Below are 21601 nucleotides of genomic sequence, written 5' to 3'. Positions count from 1 at the left end.
ATCATTTCAACAAGATTTGTTATCTCATTACCTGATAAGCTCTATGTCATAAACCAAGACTCATTCGGTAAATCTCCCGGGAGGACGCTTTGCGGGCAGAAAGGGAGAGATATGAATCTGCAAGGGACTTGATAATGCAGCGTTTAAGCTCAAGCATAATGTCACTTACTGTTAAATGCATAAAACCACTTGGCCGAACGGCTGGGCTTTTAATAGGATTTTGTGCAGCATCAGGTGAGAAGCCATATGGTCTTCTGTCAAAGAGCCTCTGAGCACCTTCCAGCCCCGCTGCTTTGCCTCACTGCCCTCTGGGGAGGGGAGCTGGGCTTTACTGAGCCTCCTCGGGGGGAGACGAGTGCTTCCCTGCGGCTGTGCGCTTCTTCTGTCTGGCCGCGGGTGGGTGCCGGGGCATCGCTGGGCTGGCCTCATCTAACTGGCCTCTCCCATGCAGGCACATTGTGGTCTGTGGACACATCACGCTGGAGAGCGTTTCCAACTTCCTGAAGGACTTTCTACACAAGGACCGGGATGATGTCAACGTGGAGATTGTCTTTCTTCACAAGTAAGAGGCCCCTGCTGTTTCTAGACCCTCCACCCAACCAGGCACCTCTAGGGGGACTCCTCAAGTGTCTGGAGGAGGGGTGATGTGAGGGCGGCATTCGGGGGGCAGGGCAGAGTTGAATCGGCCACGATCCCTGCTGGGCTCATTGGAGAGGGTGTTCTGAAACTGATGGAAAGGAAGCAACGCACTCGTTCAGTGACTAAGAGCAGTATCTGTCTCTATGGAAGCAACTCTGGCAAGTAACAGTGGGGTTCATCATGGGTCAAACACGTCAGTACTGTCCCCTCAGCTGTCTGGATCTGTGTGATCCAGGTGTGTCCACAGTGTCTGGTGTGGATGATTAGCTGTATGGTGTAGATTCTTTATGAGTGCAGGACTGACATAGTGACCAAGCAAGACGTAAGAGGAGATGTAAGAGGAAGCAGGGTACAGGGTAATAGCAACAGTAACGACAACAACTGTCGTTCCTAGGAACCTTCGGTGTAGGACACAGTGCTGGTCACCACAGCCTCTCCTGAAATCAACAGAGGGAGTAAGAGTACATGCTTGACTCAGAGTTCAGTCTGAATCCTGACTCAACCAAGTACTGAACAAGTTCACCTCCCTGGGCCTCAGTTTCCACATCCATAAGATGGGGAGATCACAACGGTTTCTTGGGCTATTTTGAGAATGAAAAGAAGTAATCCATTCCAAGTATACGGAGCAGAATCAGGCACACAGTAAGTGCTCAATAAATGTTAGCTGTTATCATGAGAGAGAAAATACATTAGGCTGCCCAATGTACTTAGGAGGTAGATCTTATCAAGTTTGTTTTACAGGTGAGGAAAGCAAGTTCTTTGCCTGATCCCCTTTTAGGTAAAAGGTAGTCCATAACAGGGATGGAGAGTTGGGGGACACAGGCATGTTGACGTGGGTGGCACCCTCTTCTTTTATGGAGATGGGGCTATCAAGGGGGCCAGTCTTAGCCCCATGTTGCCAAGGGACAAAGCTCACATGTTGGTGTCGGCTCCATGTGGGGTTGACCAGCCAGGACTCAGTCCTGCTCTGAGATCCCACTGAGGTTGACTTTCCTATAGCTGTCCGGTGCATCTCCTTCCTTTCGGCATTTGTGAATATGAAACTGACCACGTCTGAGCACCAGCATTTTTCTTCTTAGCACTGACTTATCCAAGTTCTGAAAAGACCAGCCAGGCCACGGGCCCAGGAGCAGAACCCACAGATCCGATGAACTGCTTAGCCACCGACGGCCAGCTGTGGGGCCCATCCTCTGCTGAGCATTTGGAAGGTTCAAGCATTTGTGTAGGTTCTGCCCTCATCGTGGTTTGGCATGTCGAGATGAGCACATGTGCAGCGGTTGGAGTACAACACGGATCCTCTAGTAACGGACTGGTGTCAGTTTAATCAAGCGGCAGAATCACACGGGGCATCTGTATCGGGGAGAGACCACCACTCCTTGTATTTCCAGGGCAGGCAGGCTTCCTGAAGGAGGACTGACTTGTCATGGATCTGGAGGACTGGTTGGATTTGCACGGGCAGCTGCTTTTCTCTCACCCACTGCCTTAGTCTGAATCAACAGGCTGGCTGTTACTGCTTCAATTGCTAGGACCCCAGCATCTATCAGTGTCAGCCCTGTCGTCCATGGCCCAGTTAATTAACCTCTCAAAGCTCTGGGTTAATAACATACCTTCCTGTAGAGTTGTTTTTGAGGTTTAAATGAGTTAATACTTGTCAAGTGCTTAGGATGGTAGCTGCCACATAGTAAATGCTCAAGAACATTGGCGGTTGTTGTCATTACTGAGTACTACATAAATGTTAGGCAAGGGTCGATTAACTCAGTCCTTGGCACCTAGTAGGTTCTTGGCACCTAGGAGGCACAGTAGCTAACAGAGAGTAGGTATTTTTCGTCTCTGCAGAAATAATAAATGAATGAACAGGTCAGCCGGTGTTTTGATCCTTGCCCTGCAATGGGAAAGGTGGCTGTGTAGCTCAGCGCCAAGAATGATGCATAGCGTACACATGCCAAATCAGGAGCGATACCGAGAGCGGATTAGCTCTGTGTATGGCTGCTCAGAAGTGACGTTGTTTCGATCCAGGCCCTGGGGAGTGAAAAGTCCATGAGGTGGAGGAGCAGGGAACAGGCTTTTGAGGGCAGGAGCAGCAGGAGGCTCTGCCAGGAGGACTTTTGGCTAATCCCTGATGTCACAGCCTCAGTTTCTCCATTCATAGAATAGGGATTCCATTCATCGTGAAGTTGAAGACATTTTGCCCCATAGGCCTCAGACTCTGTAAAGGTTATGAACCTCCGCATTTTAACTTCGTACTGGTTTTGGTTTTCAGTTGGGCTGGGGTTTTACTTCTCTTGAGTGTGAGCCTCTTATTTATGGCCAGAAAGGGGGCTGCTTTGAAGGTGAAAACCTTTTTCCCATGTCTCTCTCTGTGAAAATTGGAGGGAAGGGAGGTCATGGAGGCTGAATACCTGAGTCTGTTATATTAATGGCTGCTTTTTCTCTCCCTGCCCAGCATTTCCCCTAACCTGGAGCTTGAAGCTCTGTTCAAACGACATTTTACCCAGGTGGAATTTTATCAGGGTTCAGTCCTCAATCCACACGATCTTGCGAGAGTCAAGGTAAGAAGGAAGAAGTGACATCTGCTTTTACTCCATCTGGGGGGGTGTGACTCTGTGGTGAAGGGACATGCGTCCCAGGGTGGCCAAGAGTCACCTCCATACCCCTAATGAGATAAATCAGATACTACCAACCTTGGTATCACCCTTGCACTGGTCCCAGGACTTTGTTCTGCCGGCACATGGTGGACCACCTGTAAGCATTCCACATGTGGACTTGTTGTACATAACATGCTAGACATCGCTGGTTGCCTCAATATTAGCACTGCTAAAGGAAGTAGACCAGTTGTATGGACTCAATATATAACATAACGATCAAGTAATTCCCATTTTGAATACTTAAATTGGACTCAGTGTAGCTCTGAAATCTGTTATTTACGTCAGAAAGAAACATTAAGGATACACTATAAAATAAAGTCTACCCAAGCCGTAACACATTTTGAGCTTCCTTTTTTCCCCACCAAGGACTAAAGGTGCAAAACTAAACACTCAGGTATCTGATAGCACTTGGTAATGGGCTAATCTTTCTTTCTAGAACCTACTAAGTTAGAACCTTCTTATAAAGCACACCTAAGGCTTATAAGGGAAAGGGATACAGCAGAATGGCATCTGCTACTTTACCCATTTCACATAGATTTTGTAAGCACGTTCAATATTTGCACGCCAGTGGAGATAGATTAATATTTTGAATCCACTGACATCTAAATGCTTGCTGTGGTCACCACATAATGCAGTAAATAATGTAATTGGCAAACGTGAGTAAGCCAAAAGGATTTGGGTAAATTCTTGACTTTATGAAAGAAGGAAAGCTAGAGACAATTTGTGACATACCATGGAGGAAACCATGGCTTCCCACCAAATGCAAGAATGGTCTGTTATAAGTACAACATCCCAAGTAGGACACACCTCAGCCAGAATGGGAATTCTTATGCTTACAGAGTCCTGTTAATATTATCCAGACCTGATCCGAGTTATGTCTAATGTGGAATCTTACGGGAACTTGGGGAAAATAGTTATTGTCCGTGGACCTGGTTTAGATGCAAGCAATTCTTTGCACAGCTCCTCATCCCCTCAAAGGAATAAGTCTCTGTTGGCACATGTTTCGATAAGGCAGTAGGTTGTATTTCAAGGTCATCTGTAACATCATTTCATACACGTAGATTCGTTGTCTTTTGAATATCTGAATGCTAATTGGATACTAAACAGTACTGAGCTGTTGTCTGAGTTAGGGCTCTCATTTCCTCTTATTTCACGGTTAAGGTGTGAAAAAAGGTTAGGTGAAGGACTTTGGACTCTAAATTTCTGAATCCCCAGTGACTCAGTTAACTTGGTAGCCTGAGAGAAGAGGTTTAGCCCCCCTCACGCCATTTCCTGACTGGAAAAGTTAGGGTGATGGTGCAGATGGTGGGGAAAGGAGGTGGAGAGGGGATCGAAAGGCTTAATTAATTGTTATCTCAAGAAATCCAGAAAGCTTACGTGTAAAAGGCTATGCAGAATGAGAAGTGTAGTTACCAAGGTACACATTGTCCCCTCCAACAGCAACAAGATGAAATGTTTATATCATAACAAGAACTTGCAACCTACACTTTTGACAAAAACTGTAATCTCTCAGAATTACTGCTTTTCTCTTTTCTGGCAAAGCACCAGGCTCCCCCAGAGCCATCAACAGAGAGAGACTGCAACCAAGCATGGCTATTTATATGTTTGTGTTCTGTGATTTTCCTTTTGGTGTCTTAGATAGAGTCAGCAGATGCGTGCCTAATCCTTGCCAATAAGTACTGCGCAGACCCCGACGCTGAAGATGCCTCCAACATCATGAGGTAAGCTCGGGGAGGCGGGAAGCCTCTGGGCTGGGTACTGTCTGGCCACTCACTCTCCTGTTGGGTCCTCTGCAGAGCACTGTCCCTGTGGGACCTTCTTTCCTCATTAGCCACCCTACAACTAGCCATCTGCATAGGCCTAAGGCAGGGTGGGGAACTGAGGCTGTGGTGGGTACAGAGGGTAATGACACAAGGCCTCATTAACTGAAAGCTCATCCTTAAAAGATAGGAGCTCTGGGCTTCCTTGGTGGCGCAGTGGTTGAGAGTCCGCCTGCCGATGCAGGGGACGCGGGTTCGTGCCCCGCTCCGGGAGGATCTCACATGCCGCGGAGCGGCTGGGCCCGTGAGCCATGGCCGCTGAGCCTGCGCCTCCGGAGCCTGTGCTCCGCAACGGGAGAGGCCACAACAGTGAGAGGCCCGCGTACCACAAAGAAAAAGAAAAGATAGGGGCTCTGGGACTCACAGCCAGTCTTGGGGTGGAGGACTAGCGAAGGAAAGATAGATTTCATTGGGAGCAGGCCTGAACTAAGGTACCATGTTCCCTGAGGGGGAGTGGGCCTGAGAAATCTGAACTGTAAACGATTTCGCTCCCGGGAGACAGTTTAGAATAGCTGGAGATGTTCTTGTTTGTCATAGTTAGGGGACGGAGCTGCTCATGTCTGCTGGGTAGAGGCCGGAGTTACTGCTCAACATCCTACGGTACACAGGACTGCCCCCCACAGCAGAGAATTAGCCGGCCCCGAACGTCAATAGTGCCAAGGTTGAGGAGCCCCAGGTTAGAGCTTTCCGAGTGTGTCTGTAGCACACGTAGATGAATATTTCCCACAAAGAGGGGATTGTTAACCAATCAGCTTGTTTCGACCAGTTTCCCCAAATGAAATAGTCTGTTTTTGTTTTAATTACTTTATTTATTTATTTTTGGCTGCGTTGGGTCTTCATTGCTGCGCGCGGCCTTTCTCTAGTTGCGGCGAGCAGGGGCTACTCTTCGTTGCGGTGTGCGGGCTTCTCATTGCAGTGGCTTCTCTTGTCACGGAGCACGGGCTCTAGGTGCGTGGGCTCAGTAGTTGTGGCGCACGGGCTCAGTTACTCCGCGGCATGTGGGATCTTCCTGGACCAGGGTTCAAACCCGTGTCCCCTGCCTTGGCAGGCAGATTCCCAACCACTGTACCACCAGGGAAGTCCCCTGAAATAGTTTTCTTCCCTGAATGCCTCCTCAGTGCTTTGAATACTAATACAAATTTCTAAGATAATGTTCTAGAGAGACTTTCTCAAACCTATTTGAGTACAGGCCCCCTCCCCCTCCTTTTTTTTTTTTTTAATTTTTTTTTTTACAGAACATCTCCTGGCAGGGCTGGGGGAGGTGGGGGGGGGGGGGTCGCTCTTTGGAAAACACTGCCCAGCGCCTTTCTCGTAAACGCGCAGGGCCCACCTGAGGCCGTTCTCTGGCCAACTCCTGCTGCTTATTCTGTTCTTATTTCAGGAGAAAACTGTTCCATTTTTGTTCTTTGTATAGACCCATATTCCAGACATCTTGGGACTATGAAATGACTACAAAGTTAAGATATTTTGCTCCACTTAGTGAAAACCCTTTTGGATTCTTCTCTCCTGCAGCATAAATTGCAGGAGGAGGAGGTAATAAAGAGAACCTTCTGGAGAAGAGATGAACCGAGAGGAAACATTTCACTCCCACTAGATTCCCAGGAACTCTTGCCTAACTGCAAACAGCTATCTATCCTTTGGGTCTAGACCAAGATTCCCCTCTCCCTACAGCTTGGTTTACTGTGTCCTGTGAATCTACCTGAGACAGAGGGTAGGGAAGTTGCCTTTGCACCATTACAATGCTCGCATCTCCTTCGCTTTGCTTTCGCTCAGTGGCCCCAGGTGACATGAGCTTTCCCGTCAGTGAGGGGGCAGAATTCCTCTGAAGCACATCCTGCACTCAGCACCTGGTCCTTGCGTCTGGCAAGCAACATCTGGCACAATGTTCTCTCGCTAGTCACTTTTCTTCAGCAGTATGCCTAGTGCAGTCATCTTAAGAGAGTTGATGCATGGACTCCTGTAAGCACTGGGCTTGCCAGGCCGCAGGGAGTTGGTGGAATGGGGACTTGCTTCCACACCTGAGCCTGTCCCCTAACTAGTCACAGCCCCAGCTTAGGGTGCATCAGTTGGCCCTTTCCTTGAACTAGGATTTGTGTCCTTCACGTTTTTTCGTGTCATTTGAAGTGACAAAAATGTAGGTTTTCAGGAACATTATTTTCAAAATTTCAAATGGAAAACCAAAAGGAGAGGAAGCTTAGTGTTTTACCCCACAGAGAAATTTAGGGCTGGCGCTGCCTTTTTTTTTTTAAGTGAATAGTTGAAATGATAATAGCTTTGAGGTGGGCGTTTCTCTTAATCACAATATTTTACTTAAGCCCTGACTACAATAGGGTTAATATGAAGACATACAGGGTATCTGGGTGATTGGCATGATGCCACGGCATAAAAATGACTGAAAAAGGTAGTAGCAGAAATGTGATTCAGCCATTCGTTAACGGAATCAGAACTAAGGCCCAGGGAGCAAAAGGAAATGGGAAGCTCAGGGTTAAAAGAAGGGATCTGTCTTTCCCTTATTTGTATAATCCTCCTTTCCCCTTAGTTTAATGAGACCAATCTGCCCGTTTTGAAATTAAAATGTCAAAGAGCCATTTGAAATGAGCTAATGCAGAAAACTGGCTGATGCTGTGAACTGAATTCCAAGGGCTGACAGAGGCTCAAAGTCCTTGAATTACAAGCATGGGCCAACACAACACTTTTTCAAAAATAAAATGAAATCCTTCAAGTGCAAAAGCCCAAAAGGGTGAATTTGTGCAGGGAGAGGCTTCCGCGTGATCCATTTCCTAAATTCCCAAGTGGCAGCTTTTCAGACAAAACTGCTCCCCGGCTGCCTCCTCTCCATCTTTGCACGAAAAGGGATGAAGCATAGGGCATTTCCTGGTGGGAAGTTGTGGGGTGGTCATGACCAGTGCACTCGCATTTCCGATGGGGCTCAGGAGGTGGGCCTTTCTGTGGAATCCCAGTCTTTAGCCTTCCTTGTCACAGAAGGAAATGTACAATGTCATCTCTGACAGAGTGGGTAATGACAAAAACCATAACTTGCATGTGGAGAGAGCTTTTAATGTTTTCAAAGCATTTTCACATCTGGTTTTTCATGTGCTGCTCATACCAAGCCTGTGAAATACATAAAGCAGGTACCGTTGCCCCCAGTGTCCAGATGAGGAAACAGTCACGGAGAGTCCAGGGATTTCCTGAGGGTCACTCAGTTTGTTAGTGCAGCAGCTGGGACTGGAATGCAGGTGTTTCTGTTCCTCTGCTCCCGGCCCCTCCCCTTGCAGCACAGTGAGTGTTGTGGGGAACAGGAGGGAGGGTTAGAGTAGTAGGGGCTGGCGGTGGTTAATACTAAGTAGGGACTGAGAGCAGTTTGGGGGAATTTTCCACCAGCCCATGACCTCCCCGAGGCCTTGACACTTAACTGTAACCGGCATCGAAGTCATTGCTTAGATGCTGTTAGCTATCACAGGCTGAGTCATGTGATACGATAGGCCCATCCTAAGAGCCCTGCTCAGAAATCATTTGTGTGACAGTGGCCATGTGTGCGTGACAGTTAGAATCATTTGTCAGGCTGCTTGTATGATTTGTCACGTTGTCTCATGTTGTTAACTTGGAGAATTGGACTCAGAGCAAATTGTTTCCGGGCTCCTCCCTAGGGTATGTGAGATGGCAAACCTCTGTTGGCCCCGTGAGTTGAGCTTGTTTTATTTAGAGGCCCATGTGGGCAATAAGCCCGTGACCGCTGCTCCAGAACCCCCATGCCCGGTACACACATGCCATCACCGAGACACCACGGGACCTCTCTCTTCTTTTATGCCTAGGACATGGCCTGTGGCCCTTCTGTGATTTCCTTTTTGCACGACCACGGGGTATGGCAGTTGGAAACACAGTGTAACTTGGCCCGGTGGCTGCAACCTCTCTGAAGGTCCAGGCTGCTGGCCCTACATTCACTCCATTTGGATGTAATCAAATTAATCTTCCCCTCAGACTCCAAGGGTGCGGCACACCCTGGCTCAGCTTTTGTTCTTTTCCTTTTCAGAGTCATCTCCATAAAGAACTACCACCCGAAGATAAGAATAATCACGCAGATGCTGCAGTATCATAACAAGGTAGGGCGGCGAGAGCCTGTCGCAGGCTCAGCGAGCACACGGGGTCCAGGCCCTTCCCTTCCCGGACAGCCACACACGCGTGTGCGTACACGCACGAGCACACACACCAATGCAATCCAAAGGCCTGGGTAAAGAGGAGTGGTGGGTAAAAACCTCCCCGGGGACGTTTCTTCAGTCCAGACACCTCGTTTGCAGTTGGGCGCTGGAGGGAAACTCCTTCACGTATTGACTCATTCGTTCAGGAAGCATCTGTTGGTTCCCTAGGTTCAGAAATACTGATGTGTCTTTAGATCCCATTCCAATAACTTCGAATTCTTATGGGCCACACTCATTTCCTCCATGGGTATTTATTGAGTACTACTGTGTGGTCAACACGGGGCCTCACCCACAGCGCCCACCCCCCCCCCCCCCCCCCCGCCCCCGCCCCAGTCCCGGTGGAAATAGTGAAGCCCTGTTCTGTGCCCTCAGGGATTTTGCAGTCAAGGTGTAGAGTGTCCCAGGCAAGTGAGCACTTTTCTGTCTGAGACCAGGTGAACTTGGCGGGACAGACCACGCGCTGGGTGGAGACTGTGGAAAACCGCATCCTGAAATTCAAGATGAGAATTTGTACCGTTGAATTTAGGAAAATAGTGGGCTATCCAGAGATTAAACATAAAGGAATTTTCCTAGTGTTACAGTTTACAGGGAGATCGGGAAGAAAACAAATGTTGGAGTCTATGCTGTTTCCCTTGTGATTATTTCTCCGTAAACCAGAGTCCTGTCTCTCATTCAAAGGCAATGCTCCTTTGCTCGGCCATCGGTAGACTCCCAGGAATACAGCTTTGGGGGAGGGAAGGTGGCACCTTTCTGTGTTTGACACGGAACCAGTTATGAGAGACCGGAGGCTGCTCAGTACCTGCCATCAGGTGTCCTGTCTGGACAGAATCACTCCCTGCTGGGTTGTGAGTGAGCGTGTGTCCCATCTTATGGGCCATATTCCCTACGAAATAGGCAGTCCGGAGACCCAGAGGGGACTCCCTTCTGCCAAATGCGCCAGTGCCATGCCACTATTTCTTAATTGCTGGCAAGCGCTGCCCCATTTTGCTGTGTGGAAGCCCATCGGAGGCATTGTTGACTGTGGAGCCTGCTGTCGGTGACTGGGCTGCTGCTCGGGCTGCTGCCCACCGCCCACTGCTGCCCAGCCCTCCCAGGTGGCTCCACTGCAGGCTGTGCCGTGCTCCAGCCAGTGGGTTGGGTGGTGGGCACCCAAGGTCACAGTGTCCTGTTTGTCTCTGGAAAACCCGGGACACTGAAGAGAGAAAGTGAGGGTATTGGTAACTCACCGGCATCAAGTGGAGAAGTTCTTTGACAGCACCCTTGGTAGGTGGAGGTGAATTTTATGAGCAGGGCTGTGGCCGGTGACAGCTCCCGAGGCAAGGAACTCTCCCTCTTTCCTTTGTGATTTGAAATTTCATTTAGTGTTGAGAGTGCTTTAAGCTGTTGTTTAGATTTGGGGCTGAATTTAGATTGAATAGGAAATTAATGTTGTATGTTTAGAAAGGGACGTCAGTTCCTTTTTTTCTCCTTCCAATGAGTGCTAACGCAGCATCTTCAAGGAATTAAGGAGGATTTCAGCTCTGTGATTCTTGTCAAACTCAGAAGTAGTTCCACGGACCTAGGATCCGGATGGCACTGGTCAGTATTCACACGATCATAGCAAGCTTATCATAGCAAGCTGGACATCTTTCACAAACGTCTGCCTTATCATTATTCAAAAACAGCGATGAAGACATCACCCGACCCATGGTTATTTGCTTAAACGCATTTTGTTTAGAACCACGCCAATCTATTTGGGTTTCAGAGTTAGGAAAAGTCACTTATGAGACTTTGTCCTTATAAGATGTGTGAGAGTGAAAGGGACATAGTGACTTTGTTACAGGGCTCTTTATCATTTCATTTTTCTCCTGCAGAGAAAGAACAGGATGTCTACTGGTCATTATTTGTCATCTCATTCCTTGAGAACTGCAAATAGACATTCTTCACCTTGCTTTACAATTTTGCTGTTTTTTTTTTTTTAACATTTTTATTGGAGTATAATTGCTTTACAGTGGTGTGTTACTTTCTGCTTTATAACAAAGTGAATCAGTTATACATATACATATATCCCCATATCTCTTCCCTCTTGCATCTCCCTCCCTCCCACCCTACCTGTACCACCCCTCTAGGTGGTCACAAAGCACCGAGCTGATCTCCCTGTGCTCTACGGCTGCTTCCCACTAGCTATCTATTTTACATTTGGTAATGTATATATGTCCATGCCACTCTATCACTTCGTCCCAGCTTACCCTTCCCCCTCCCCATGTCCTCAAGTCCATTCTCTATGTCTGCCTCTTTATTCCTCTCCTTCCCCTAGGTTCTTCAGAACCATTTTTTTTTTTTTTTTTTTTTTTTAGATTCCATATATAAGTGTTAGCATACGGTATTCGTTTTTCTCTTTCTGACTTACTTCACTCTGTGTGACAGACTCTAGGTCCATCCACCTCACTACAAATAACTCAATTTCGTTTCTTTTGATGGCTGAGTAATATTCCATTGTATATATGTGCCACATCTTCTTTATCCATTCATCTCTCGATGGACACTTAGGTTGCTTCCATGTCCTGGCTATTGTAAATAGAGCTGCAATGAACATTTTGGTCCATGGCTCTTTTTGAATTATGGTTTTCTCAGGGTATATGCCCAGTAGTGGGATTGCTGGGTCGTATGGTAGTTCTATTTTTAATTTTTTAAGGAACCCCCATACTGTTCTCCATAGTGGCTGTATCAGTTTACATTCCCACCAACAGTGCAAGAGTGTCCCCTTTTCTCCACGCCCTCTCCAGCATTTATTGTTTGTAGATTTTTTGATGATGGCCATTCTGACCGGTGTGAGATGATACCTCACTGTAGTTTTGATTTAATTTTGCTGTTTTTGATGATGGCCGTTCTGACTGGTGTGAGGTGATACCTCACTGTAGTTTTGATTTAATTTTGCTGTTTTTGATGATGGCCGTTCTGACTGGTGTGAGGTGATACCTCGCTGTAGTTTTGATTTAATTTTGCTGTTTTTGATGATGGCCGTTCTGACTGGTGTGAGGTGATACCTCGCTGTAGTTTTGACTTAATCTTGCTGTTTTTAAGATCCTCCTGTCTACCCTTCACAATATTATTTTTCTTCCTCTCTTGGCACTTTCTCCGTACCCATGGCTAGATGCCCAGAGATCTCCATCCATTAAAACTTGCTTTCAGGAAAAAACCTGGCACATACCTGTACACTTACATCCCTGTCAGCATATTCCAAAGGATAGTTAATTCCATAATTGGATATCAGACTTAACAGATAAAGTATTTCGATCCCCCGTGATCTAATGATGGTGCTATTCTAGGACCTAGAGGGATGTAGGGAAGCTGTCTTCTTTCTCTCCATATAAAACTCGTTCTGAGTTTGTCATCATAATAGTCTCAGACATTTGTGTCATATTTTAGGGTTTTAAAAGAGTTTTGACATCCATTATCCCATTTAGTCCTCATTTGACCATCTGTGCATTTTAGTATCCCAGTGTGATGGCAGACCGTGGATCTGAGCTGTGTCTCAGAGCGTCTCTGATGGGTACAGCTCACGGTCACTTGGCAGCCAGTGAGCTAAGAGACAGAACTGCCACCTTCTCATTCAGTAGAGCCACGGGCTGTTGAGCCACACTGTGGTTCCTCTGAGTAGGACTTATAGAAGGATGGAGGTTCTCCAAAGTGGATCTCCTTACCCCCAGTAGAATTCAGGGAGAGAAACACTCAGCCTCACCACCTCCCAGCATGGAAAGGACACGGCACAGGGGCATTGTCTGATGTGAGTGCAGATGGCCTAAAACTCTTGAAGGAAAGAATGCTTTGGGACATCTTAGAAAGGTTCACTCCTGATGACTTAGCTGTTAGTGGACTTTTAAAATGTTCCTAGCGGACTCTACAGAAAGAGGTCTTTGTCTCTGACCTGAAGCCAGGTCCCAGTGGCCGAATGGAGATGCAAGTTCCTTGAGCTTTCTCACTGTAAACCCTTACGCTTGAGCAGAAGTGTTGAAGTGTTTTCTCTGAGACAACCTTCTTTCTTCCTCATGGCAGCTTCCCTAACGTTGCATGTGTAGTGAGAGATGGCACTGGGGCTGGAATTCATCTCTCCTGGTTTCCAGGACAGCCTGTTTTCACGTTCCTTTCGTCTCAAACAGAGGGAAGCCCCAGTCCTGTTCGTCCTGCCTTAGCAGGGCTGGTTCTCCAGATGAGAGGATTTGCCTCTAGACTCCTATGTGGTAACACTGGCGTCTTCCACTGGACACTGGACCCAAAGTTCCCTCAAATGAAAAAGGACAGAGTTGCCAGAAACGAACAAGTTGAGTTCCTGGGTCAGTCACCCTTCTTTGTTTGGTGCACACAGACCTTCCAGCCTTTGGCATGTCCCTTGTGGCTCCCTGCCCCACGATTGGGAAAGATACGGTGGCCAAAAGAGGAAGCTGAGCAATGAAACGAACTTGACTTTTCTGTGTAATAACATGTAAAATATGTCTTAGGAACTCAATACCAGATGGGTACATGAGGGACCCAAGACATAAAATCCTAGACTTCATACCCTGGATGGCATATGGGGATGTGAGAAACCATCTTAAAAAGATTTGTTTGTGTATTTGAAGTTGCCATGAAGGTTACATAGTGTCTGTCTGGGGCTTGGACCACCCAAATCTCCTTTTACACTTGATGATTTACTTGTTCATGACTTGCATTTAATTTCTCCTCATTCTTCTCAGATGACGTTCATGCAAATGAGTATTTCTCCACTTAGCCTGATGTATTCCCTACGATGCCAGGGAAGTAAAGGGGAAAAGTGGCCTTCTTAAGCCAGTGAGGGGTAGGGAGAGAAATGGGATACAGGGCAGGGCTAATTGCTGGAATTGAGTCTGTGATGTGGGAAGGTCTCTGATACTCAGCTTGACAGAAATTCCCATCTGCTCCTGCCCACACATGGGACTATTTTAACAGCTCTCATCAGGGAGAATCTTCCAGGAGTAAACACTGCCGGGTTAGGATTCACAAGATTGTTACAGAACAGGATTTTGCAAGAGGGAATTTCACGAGAGTGGTATTTCTGAAAGCCAAGCACAGAGCCATCGCACTTGGTCTTGACTCCACAGTGGAGCCTCCCATCTCCTCCTGGTAGCACACCTGTCGTATATTGTCCTGCATATATACCTCCTTCACGCTCCTTGCGTTTGCTGACATGTGGAGAGAAACAGTAATTTCAGGGTCATAGAGTCTTGGCATTAGCAGGAGCCTCGAAGGGCTCTGACTCAGCCTCCGGTGCAAAGCAACAGTCTATCTACTGAGACTTGGAGAAACACGCGCTGAGTTTCAGGGAAAGAGACCTTGCGTTTCCGGAGGCAGCTTTCTCCATTTTTTAGACAAATTACATCCTTAGAGATTTCCTTTATAAAACAAGCTTAAAAAGTGCTTTCTTGTAATATACACCAGTCATTCCTAATTCTGGCACTTGGAACAAAGCAGGACAAGTCTAATCTCTCCTCGTCATAGCAGCACCCGAGGTGTTCACAGATAACTATCCTGTCTCCCTGGAGGAGGGGCCCTTCTTCAGACCAAAGGCTGCTGGCTCTCTTAACTGTTCCTCCAAAGATGTTTTCTAGAACCCACGTCTCGTCTTATGCTTGTCGTTTTTCTCTGGGAGTTATTCAGTTATCAATTTCCCTTTTAAAATCTGACTGTCACAACTAGATCAAGCGCCAGGGAACTAGCCTGACCAGTTCCCAACAGAAGGAAACCTTTGTATTTCCCATGACCTGAAGACCATTTCTAACAAGCTAGCGCTGGCTTTTTCTGTAATCTGTCACGAGGTTGACTACTTTGGGGGAGTTTTAGTTACTCACACACAAGGTTTTTTGTTTTGTTTTGTTTTTTCTCCTGTCCCCTCACGTCTGCCAAGTCAGGGCTTCACATTTTGGATTTAAACAGTTGATTTTTTCTTTTAACCTAAATGCTGCATTTGATATTAAGTTCTTTTAAATCTTGATGATTTTTGCCCATTTTTCCAACTCTGGAGAACTTTCGAACCTTGATTCTTTCATCCACTGTATCATCTCTGACTCTCTGCTTCCTGCCACTTAAAAATAATTGGATGAACATGCCTCTGGGTCCTCATCGCAGGGTCTGACCTCGCTGTTGAATAGGATCAGTCCATCTGCAAGAGACTGTAACACATCTCCAGTGTGATGTGCCGGATGATTTAGGGCAGTGCTTCTTGAAATGTGGTTGCTAGCTCAGCAGCTCAGCGTCACCTCGGAACTTGTGAGAAACGCAAATTCTCCAGCCTTACCCTCCCCACAAAGAATCAGAACCTGTGGGGGAGGCCCGACAATTGGCGTTAGTGTAAACCCTTCAGGTGATACTGATGCCCACTCAAGCTTGGGAGCCATGGAGCAGGCGTTCTGGGAAGGCAGACAAAAAACGACTTCTAAAATACCCAGGCGTCCGGCAGTCTTAAGGGTTTTTGAGGAGCCAGTTTAGAGCAACCTAGCCAGATATCCTAGTAGCACGGGCTGACGTGTCTGTCGCAGGAGGAAATTCCCTCTGGACTCTATTTGGCTCAATGGCAAACGCGAGGGGAGGACCTGGGCTTGGTAGGTACAGAAGCAATATTCCATAGAGACTGAAGTCTGATGAACAGAAGAGGTGAATAAAACAGGAAACACCAGAGCCAGGCAAGGGGAAGGAAGGCTGAGTCTGGGCGACCCTGAGCTGTTGGGCAATGCTGCATTTCCCAGAGGAGATTTTAACCAATTGAACATTTAACGAAGAAAGGTCTCATACCTGTTTTTGTTTCCGCAGGCCCATCTGCTAAACATCCCGAGCTGGAATTGGAAAGAGGGGGATGATGCAATCTGCCTCGCAGAGCTGAAGCTGGGGTTCATCGCCCAGAGCTGCCTGGCTCAAGGCCTCTCCACCATGCTTGCCAACCTCTTCTCCATGAGGTCATTCATAAAGGTAACGTCTCGTCCTATTAGAGCACATTAGCCCCGGATTCAATTTGTCGTGGGGTTGAGTAGAGAGCACAGCTTAAACTCAAAACAGATCGGCGGGCTTTAACCACTTTGGTTAAGGAGAAGTTCCTTGTTACAGGTTTGGGCATGAGGCCAGCTTCTTTCAAAATTATGTTTTTATTTTTTATTTAGCACATCCACGGCCATTAAATGATTGTTCAAAGCACAATCCTCTCTTTTTTTTAGATAAACCACATGTTTATCTATCAACAAAGTCTCCACTGTTAAAACAAAGCTATGATTTATATACATTCCATATGGCACCAGAGCGCCTAAAGAAAAGAATTATCCTTTTGCTCTTGTACATCAAGTGGCTGGTGGACCTCTCACTGTGCAGAGAAATGCAGACCATGTGTTTGTGCCGAAGCCCAAACCCTAACAACATAATTCATTTATTTATTTCTGCACAATCAAGGAGGCCGGCGGGGCTGACATGCCATGGTTGTTTGAATGGCGAGTCAGAGGAGGAACTAACTGAGTCGTGGGCAGCGGGGCCCTTTACACCGTGAGACGGGCGGTCTGGATATGCTCATCCCCCGGTCAGCGATTCACCCGACAGGGCTGGCTGCTCAGCCCCTCCAAAGTGGCCCCGGCCCACTGGACCAACTCAGACAAAGAAAGACCCAACTCTGTCCTCATAGGCCAGGCCAGGAGTGTTTCCAGGACATCAGGTTGAGGGTCCAGGACCCTACTAAGAGGGCTTTTGGAGCTCTTAGTGATGACACTATTCCTTATCCTTGGATTGCTCAGCCTGGACAGTCAAGGTAGCAAACCGGTGCAGTAAATCCTGTCTCGTCTGGGCCTCCCGGATTTGGCGTTGGTGGCCATTAGCTCAGGATCTGGCCTTATATTCCCCTCCCTGTTATGCATTTATTTACATTCCCCTTCCTGAATCACTAGTGGTTGAGGTGGGAAATGAGTGTGTCACCGGGAGATCCTACAGAGGGGCCAGAAACTCTGAAATCGAAGGTGTGAGCTCTCCAGCCTTCTGCTGCCATTGTTGCTATGTCCACCACCGGCAGTAAGTTGTCCAGTGAGGTTGAGGAAATGGCCCTGGATGCAGTGAGAGGGATGCGTGGGAAGGATGAAGATGCAGGTGCTGAACTAACTCCACGTCAGGGCTCACCCTTGGCATCCATAAGCTGTGTGACTTAGAACAGGATTTCTTTCTAGGTCCTCACCCTCTGTACCCACCTCATTATTTAGCCAATTTATGGTTAACATTAGTCTACGTGAAAGAACAAATTGTTTTGGAGTCCGTTCAATCACTTTAGCAATGGGTGCCTTGATTAAAAAATTCTTTACTTACTCTATGCCCAAAGACCTCGACTCCGCAGAACTCCTGGCGCAGACCCAGCTCACAAATAAGGACATGGCTTTCCTTTAAATGGCTTCTTTAATTCACGCTGCCGGTCCCCTGCCTGGATACAGCTGAATGTAGGCAAAAGAAGGCGGCAGGAAGGTCTTTGTGGCTGGACTTAGAGACAAGCCCGAAAGCCAGAGGCAGCCTGGTGTCTTCCAGGGCTCTTATATTCAACACGAGGAGCCCAGACCAGGATAAAGGACTGTCACCAAGAGACCTCCTCTGGCTCGTCCAGCCAAGCTCCGGGGGTTTCTTCCAGCAGGGGATTACCCACAGGACCAGCACATGTCTGAGGACTTGGGCTGTGCTTCCTGGTGTTGATGAACATGGCCTTGGCAGGGCCCCACCACACATGGGGCACTTGACATGCGTATGTTTTGATTTTGTGGTGCCTTCCTGGAAACCAGAGCTGCCTGTCAAGAAAATTAATAAAATGGATGTGATGCTGATTCTCCAGTGTTATTACCAGCAGGGAGGAAGAACCTCTGTCCAACTTGCCTCAGGACCCTGAAGGGCCTCACCTCTGCAGCCAAGGACGTCCCCTCCAGCCCAGCTAATCCCACTGCCAAGTTCCTGTTTAGGAGGGCCTGTGGGAGAGGCCCAACCAGGCCCTGGTGTAACTCAAAACACATTTCCCTCCCAGGGTTACGTTACCATGTTCTTTCTGTCCGGGACCAAGTCCTCCATGTTTGGAGGTAGCTCTCTGAATATGGCCTTTTGACGTTCAGGTGATCTTTGTGTTGGAATTTGCCAAGGCACATGACCTGGAAATAACAAGGCTTCCCTTCCTATTTTTTTTTTCCTTTGAGATAGAGACAGTTGAAAGCACGTGCTCCCCATTCTGTAGTGTCCTCTTTGTGCTCTCCAAATCCCAGACCCTTGTCTCTTTTAGGTCATAATAAACACCATAATGACGCTCTCCTTGGCATGTTTTATATATTAGCTCCCATTCCAGGGATCACAAAGCCTTTACTTATTCTTATTTGGGGTGTTGAATGGAAAAGGGACGCTATACATGGATAACGGTTTGCAGAAATGGCTTCCTTCCCCACTTTCCCCTACAATGTGTCCTACAGCAGTGTGTCCTACAGCAGGGAATTCATCGGCACTTCCATGGGGACAGGCAGGCCTGTTAGGATGGAAAGCAGTGGGATGAGGCTTTGGCAGCATCTGGTCCCTTGAGAATGCTTAGTGTTTCTGGAAGCCAAAGGTGGAGTGTGAGCTCATCTTCTCCCTGGCCCTGGGCAGGTATGATATCTGTTCTTTACTCCTAGAGAATACATGGTACTCTGCCCCTGCTGAAAGAAGAAAGAACAAGACTGAAACAGGGATGATATATCACAGTGACTGTCCACCAGGCTTTTAGAATGCATGAAACCAAAAAGCCAAGACTGACAGTGAGGGTAGTAAGGTTCTATGAAGGAGAGAGGGACTACTGATACATGGAAGCTACCAAAGAGACCCAGCCCTGAGGTACCAGGAAATACGGGGGAGCATCTGTTTATCCTTTCAGCGTGGTCACTTTTGCCCCAGGGCGCTAAGTCATTGCCCCTGAAAGCCTAGCTCTGAATTGATCTAAACTTTTTGGGAATCTATTTATAATTTTAGCCCACATCTTTGGGGGTAATGATTTCCTTAAGTTTCCTTAAGAATTCCTAATTACTATTAAAGACTTGTTGCTGGCTCTTTATCCTTTGCTCCACTTAACCTTCAAGACGTGACCTGTGCAGTTTCTGGTGTTCTGGGGTTTGTTTAACAAATCCATGCTAACCTTGCAGACAATACCTTTATGAAAGAGGCTCAGGCTGGCCACTCAGGGGTCCTGTGGCCCAGCAGCTTGTTGCTCATGAAACAGGTGAAGCACTTTGTCCAGCAGCACCCAGCTCTCGCCCTTGAATGCCTTGAAGGAGTGCAGGCAAATGCCCTGATTGCTGTGACTTGTCAACATCTACGTTATCAACCAGGCCCAGAACATCCTGTTCATTGGCCGATACCTGATCTCCTACCACCCGCCTGTCAGGTTCAAGTGAGAATATTCCTAATGTCTTCTGGAAAGACCAAGACAAGGAACTTATTTATTAGCCTATCAGTCATTGCCTCATCCGTGAATAAGTGGCCGCATGTATCTCTCCTTGGCATCCTCACTTGGATGTAATTTAAGATCCACTGATTTAAAAAAAAAATTTTTTTTTTTTTTTTTTTTGGTTTTAGAGTTTTACCATGTAATATTTAATTTTGTTTTCAACATATCTGGTTTCAGGCTGGGGCTTGACCTGCCATCTTTGCGAATTGTGCTGTTACTTTTACTAGGATTAGCTGTCCTTGGACATGCTAAATTATGTGTGTGGGTATTATGTGTTTTAGAGGATGATAAACTTAAAATTTCTTTTCAATCCACACTGAGTCTTCAAATTTAGCACATTTATTCAATAAATTGTTCTCAGGATCGCCAACGATTTTAACTTTGCTAATCTACCATTTTACACACACACACACACACACACACACACACACACACACACACACACACCCTAGAAAATGGTGTGTACTCCATAATTATTTCTTGTTTGAATAAATCAGTTATGAAATTGGAGGAAGTACATGATACACTTCTTGTATTTTTTCCCTATTTTAGGAGATTTGGAATTTATGGGTGAAATTTACTTGATATTGATCACAGCACAGTCCCCTCCATCACATTTTCTGTTTCTGAATGGGGAAGCACTAGGGAAATCAGACCCGTCTTATTCAGATTGTATCTTGGTTGAGGTGGACTTTGCTGGACCTGGAAACCATTTGTTCAGTATTGCTGTTACCATATTGTGATAAACTGTCAGCGATGCAGAGTCCTGGCACTAATTGTAGCCAAGGGAATTGTTTTTAGTCCCTTTATTTTGGGTTATGTTTATGTGCATATGTGTGTTTGTATATATGCATGTATTAAAACATTATGGTTTAGGAGCTGGAAACAGAAATGAAGAATCTTTAGTAATAGCTAGAATATACTGGGTTCTAACTTAGTGTCAAGCCCTGTGCTAAGTGCTGTATAGGCATCATCTCATTTAATTCTCAAAATGACCCCGCCCAAACCTGGCATTATTATTATCACCTCTTTATAGTGGCAGGCACTGTGGGTTAAGGGAAGTACAGCAACTTGTGTGAGGATATAAAGCTTGGAATTGACAAACTCACGTGTTAAACTAGGTACACTGGTTCCAAGTATGTCCTTGAGTGTACCTTCATAACTTTCTGTAGCTTATTTTATGGGAAATATTGATTCAGTAGAGATTCCCCAGGCACCTACCATATTGCAAGCAGTGTGCTAATCACACCGCCATCCTTATGGCTATAGGAGGCACTCATAAGTTTCAGGAAGCTTCTGTTGTGACTGGGATGTATGGGCACATGTTTGCACAGCCCCATCCTGTGGGTTTTGTTGGCCTTTCTCTCTGGCCAGCTCTATAACAGCAGAGGTCACTGCATCAAGACAGGTGAGGAATTAGCCTAAGCTGGGATGAGTTAAGGTGGGAAGATGAACTGGGCTGTCAAGAAGGAAATGACATTACACTCTGCTTTATTCAGGGGGTGAAGCTAATTGGCTTAAGTAGGTGCTTCTGGGGGATAACAAGCGATTCTTATTGGCTAATGGGTGTAATAAGCTCTGGAGACCAGAGACATTCATCTAGATGAGGGAAGCATGTTAGAAGCAGGGATCAACCCTGTGTGGAGTGGGAGAGTGGTGGGTGACAGAATCTCTGAAGTGGGGCCAGGGCTCCACCTGATAAGGCTGGGATCTAGGTGGCTTTCTGCTCCAGGAGGAAATGCTAATGGTGCCAGAGTAGAGGGTTTGCCTGCAAAGTAAACCCACATGGTGTAAGTTAGATAGTGAGATGCAAACTGTTGCTTATTCCACACCGAAGGGCAA

At 46.9% G+C, this 21601-nt stretch overlaps 1 protein-coding gene across 1 annotated transcript in view; it reads left to right on the top strand.

Moving 5' to 3' along the window:
* KCNMA1 (potassium calcium-activated channel subfamily M alpha 1) overlaps positions 1 to 21601 on the top strand; it is a 753854-nt gene that overhangs the window by 537988 nt on the left and 194265 nt on the right. The window contains 5 exon segments of the mRNA XM_032608356.1: positions 452 to 562; positions 3083 to 3188; positions 4923 to 5005; positions 9135 to 9204; positions 16102 to 16257. Of these exon segments, the coding sequence (XP_032464247.1) occupies positions 452 to 562; positions 3083 to 3188; positions 4923 to 5005; positions 9135 to 9204; positions 16102 to 16257 (526 nt within the window).

This window comes from Phocoena sinus, chromosome 16 (assembly GCF_008692025.1).
Source record: "Phocoena sinus isolate mPhoSin1 chromosome 16, mPhoSin1.pri, whole genome shotgun sequence".
In the NCBI taxonomy this organism is placed as follows: Eukaryota; Metazoa; Chordata; class Mammalia; order Artiodactyla; family Phocoenidae; genus Phocoena; species Phocoena sinus.
The sequence above is the reverse complement of the archived record's forward strand: the minus strand, read 5'-3'. Positions and strand labels throughout refer to the sequence as shown.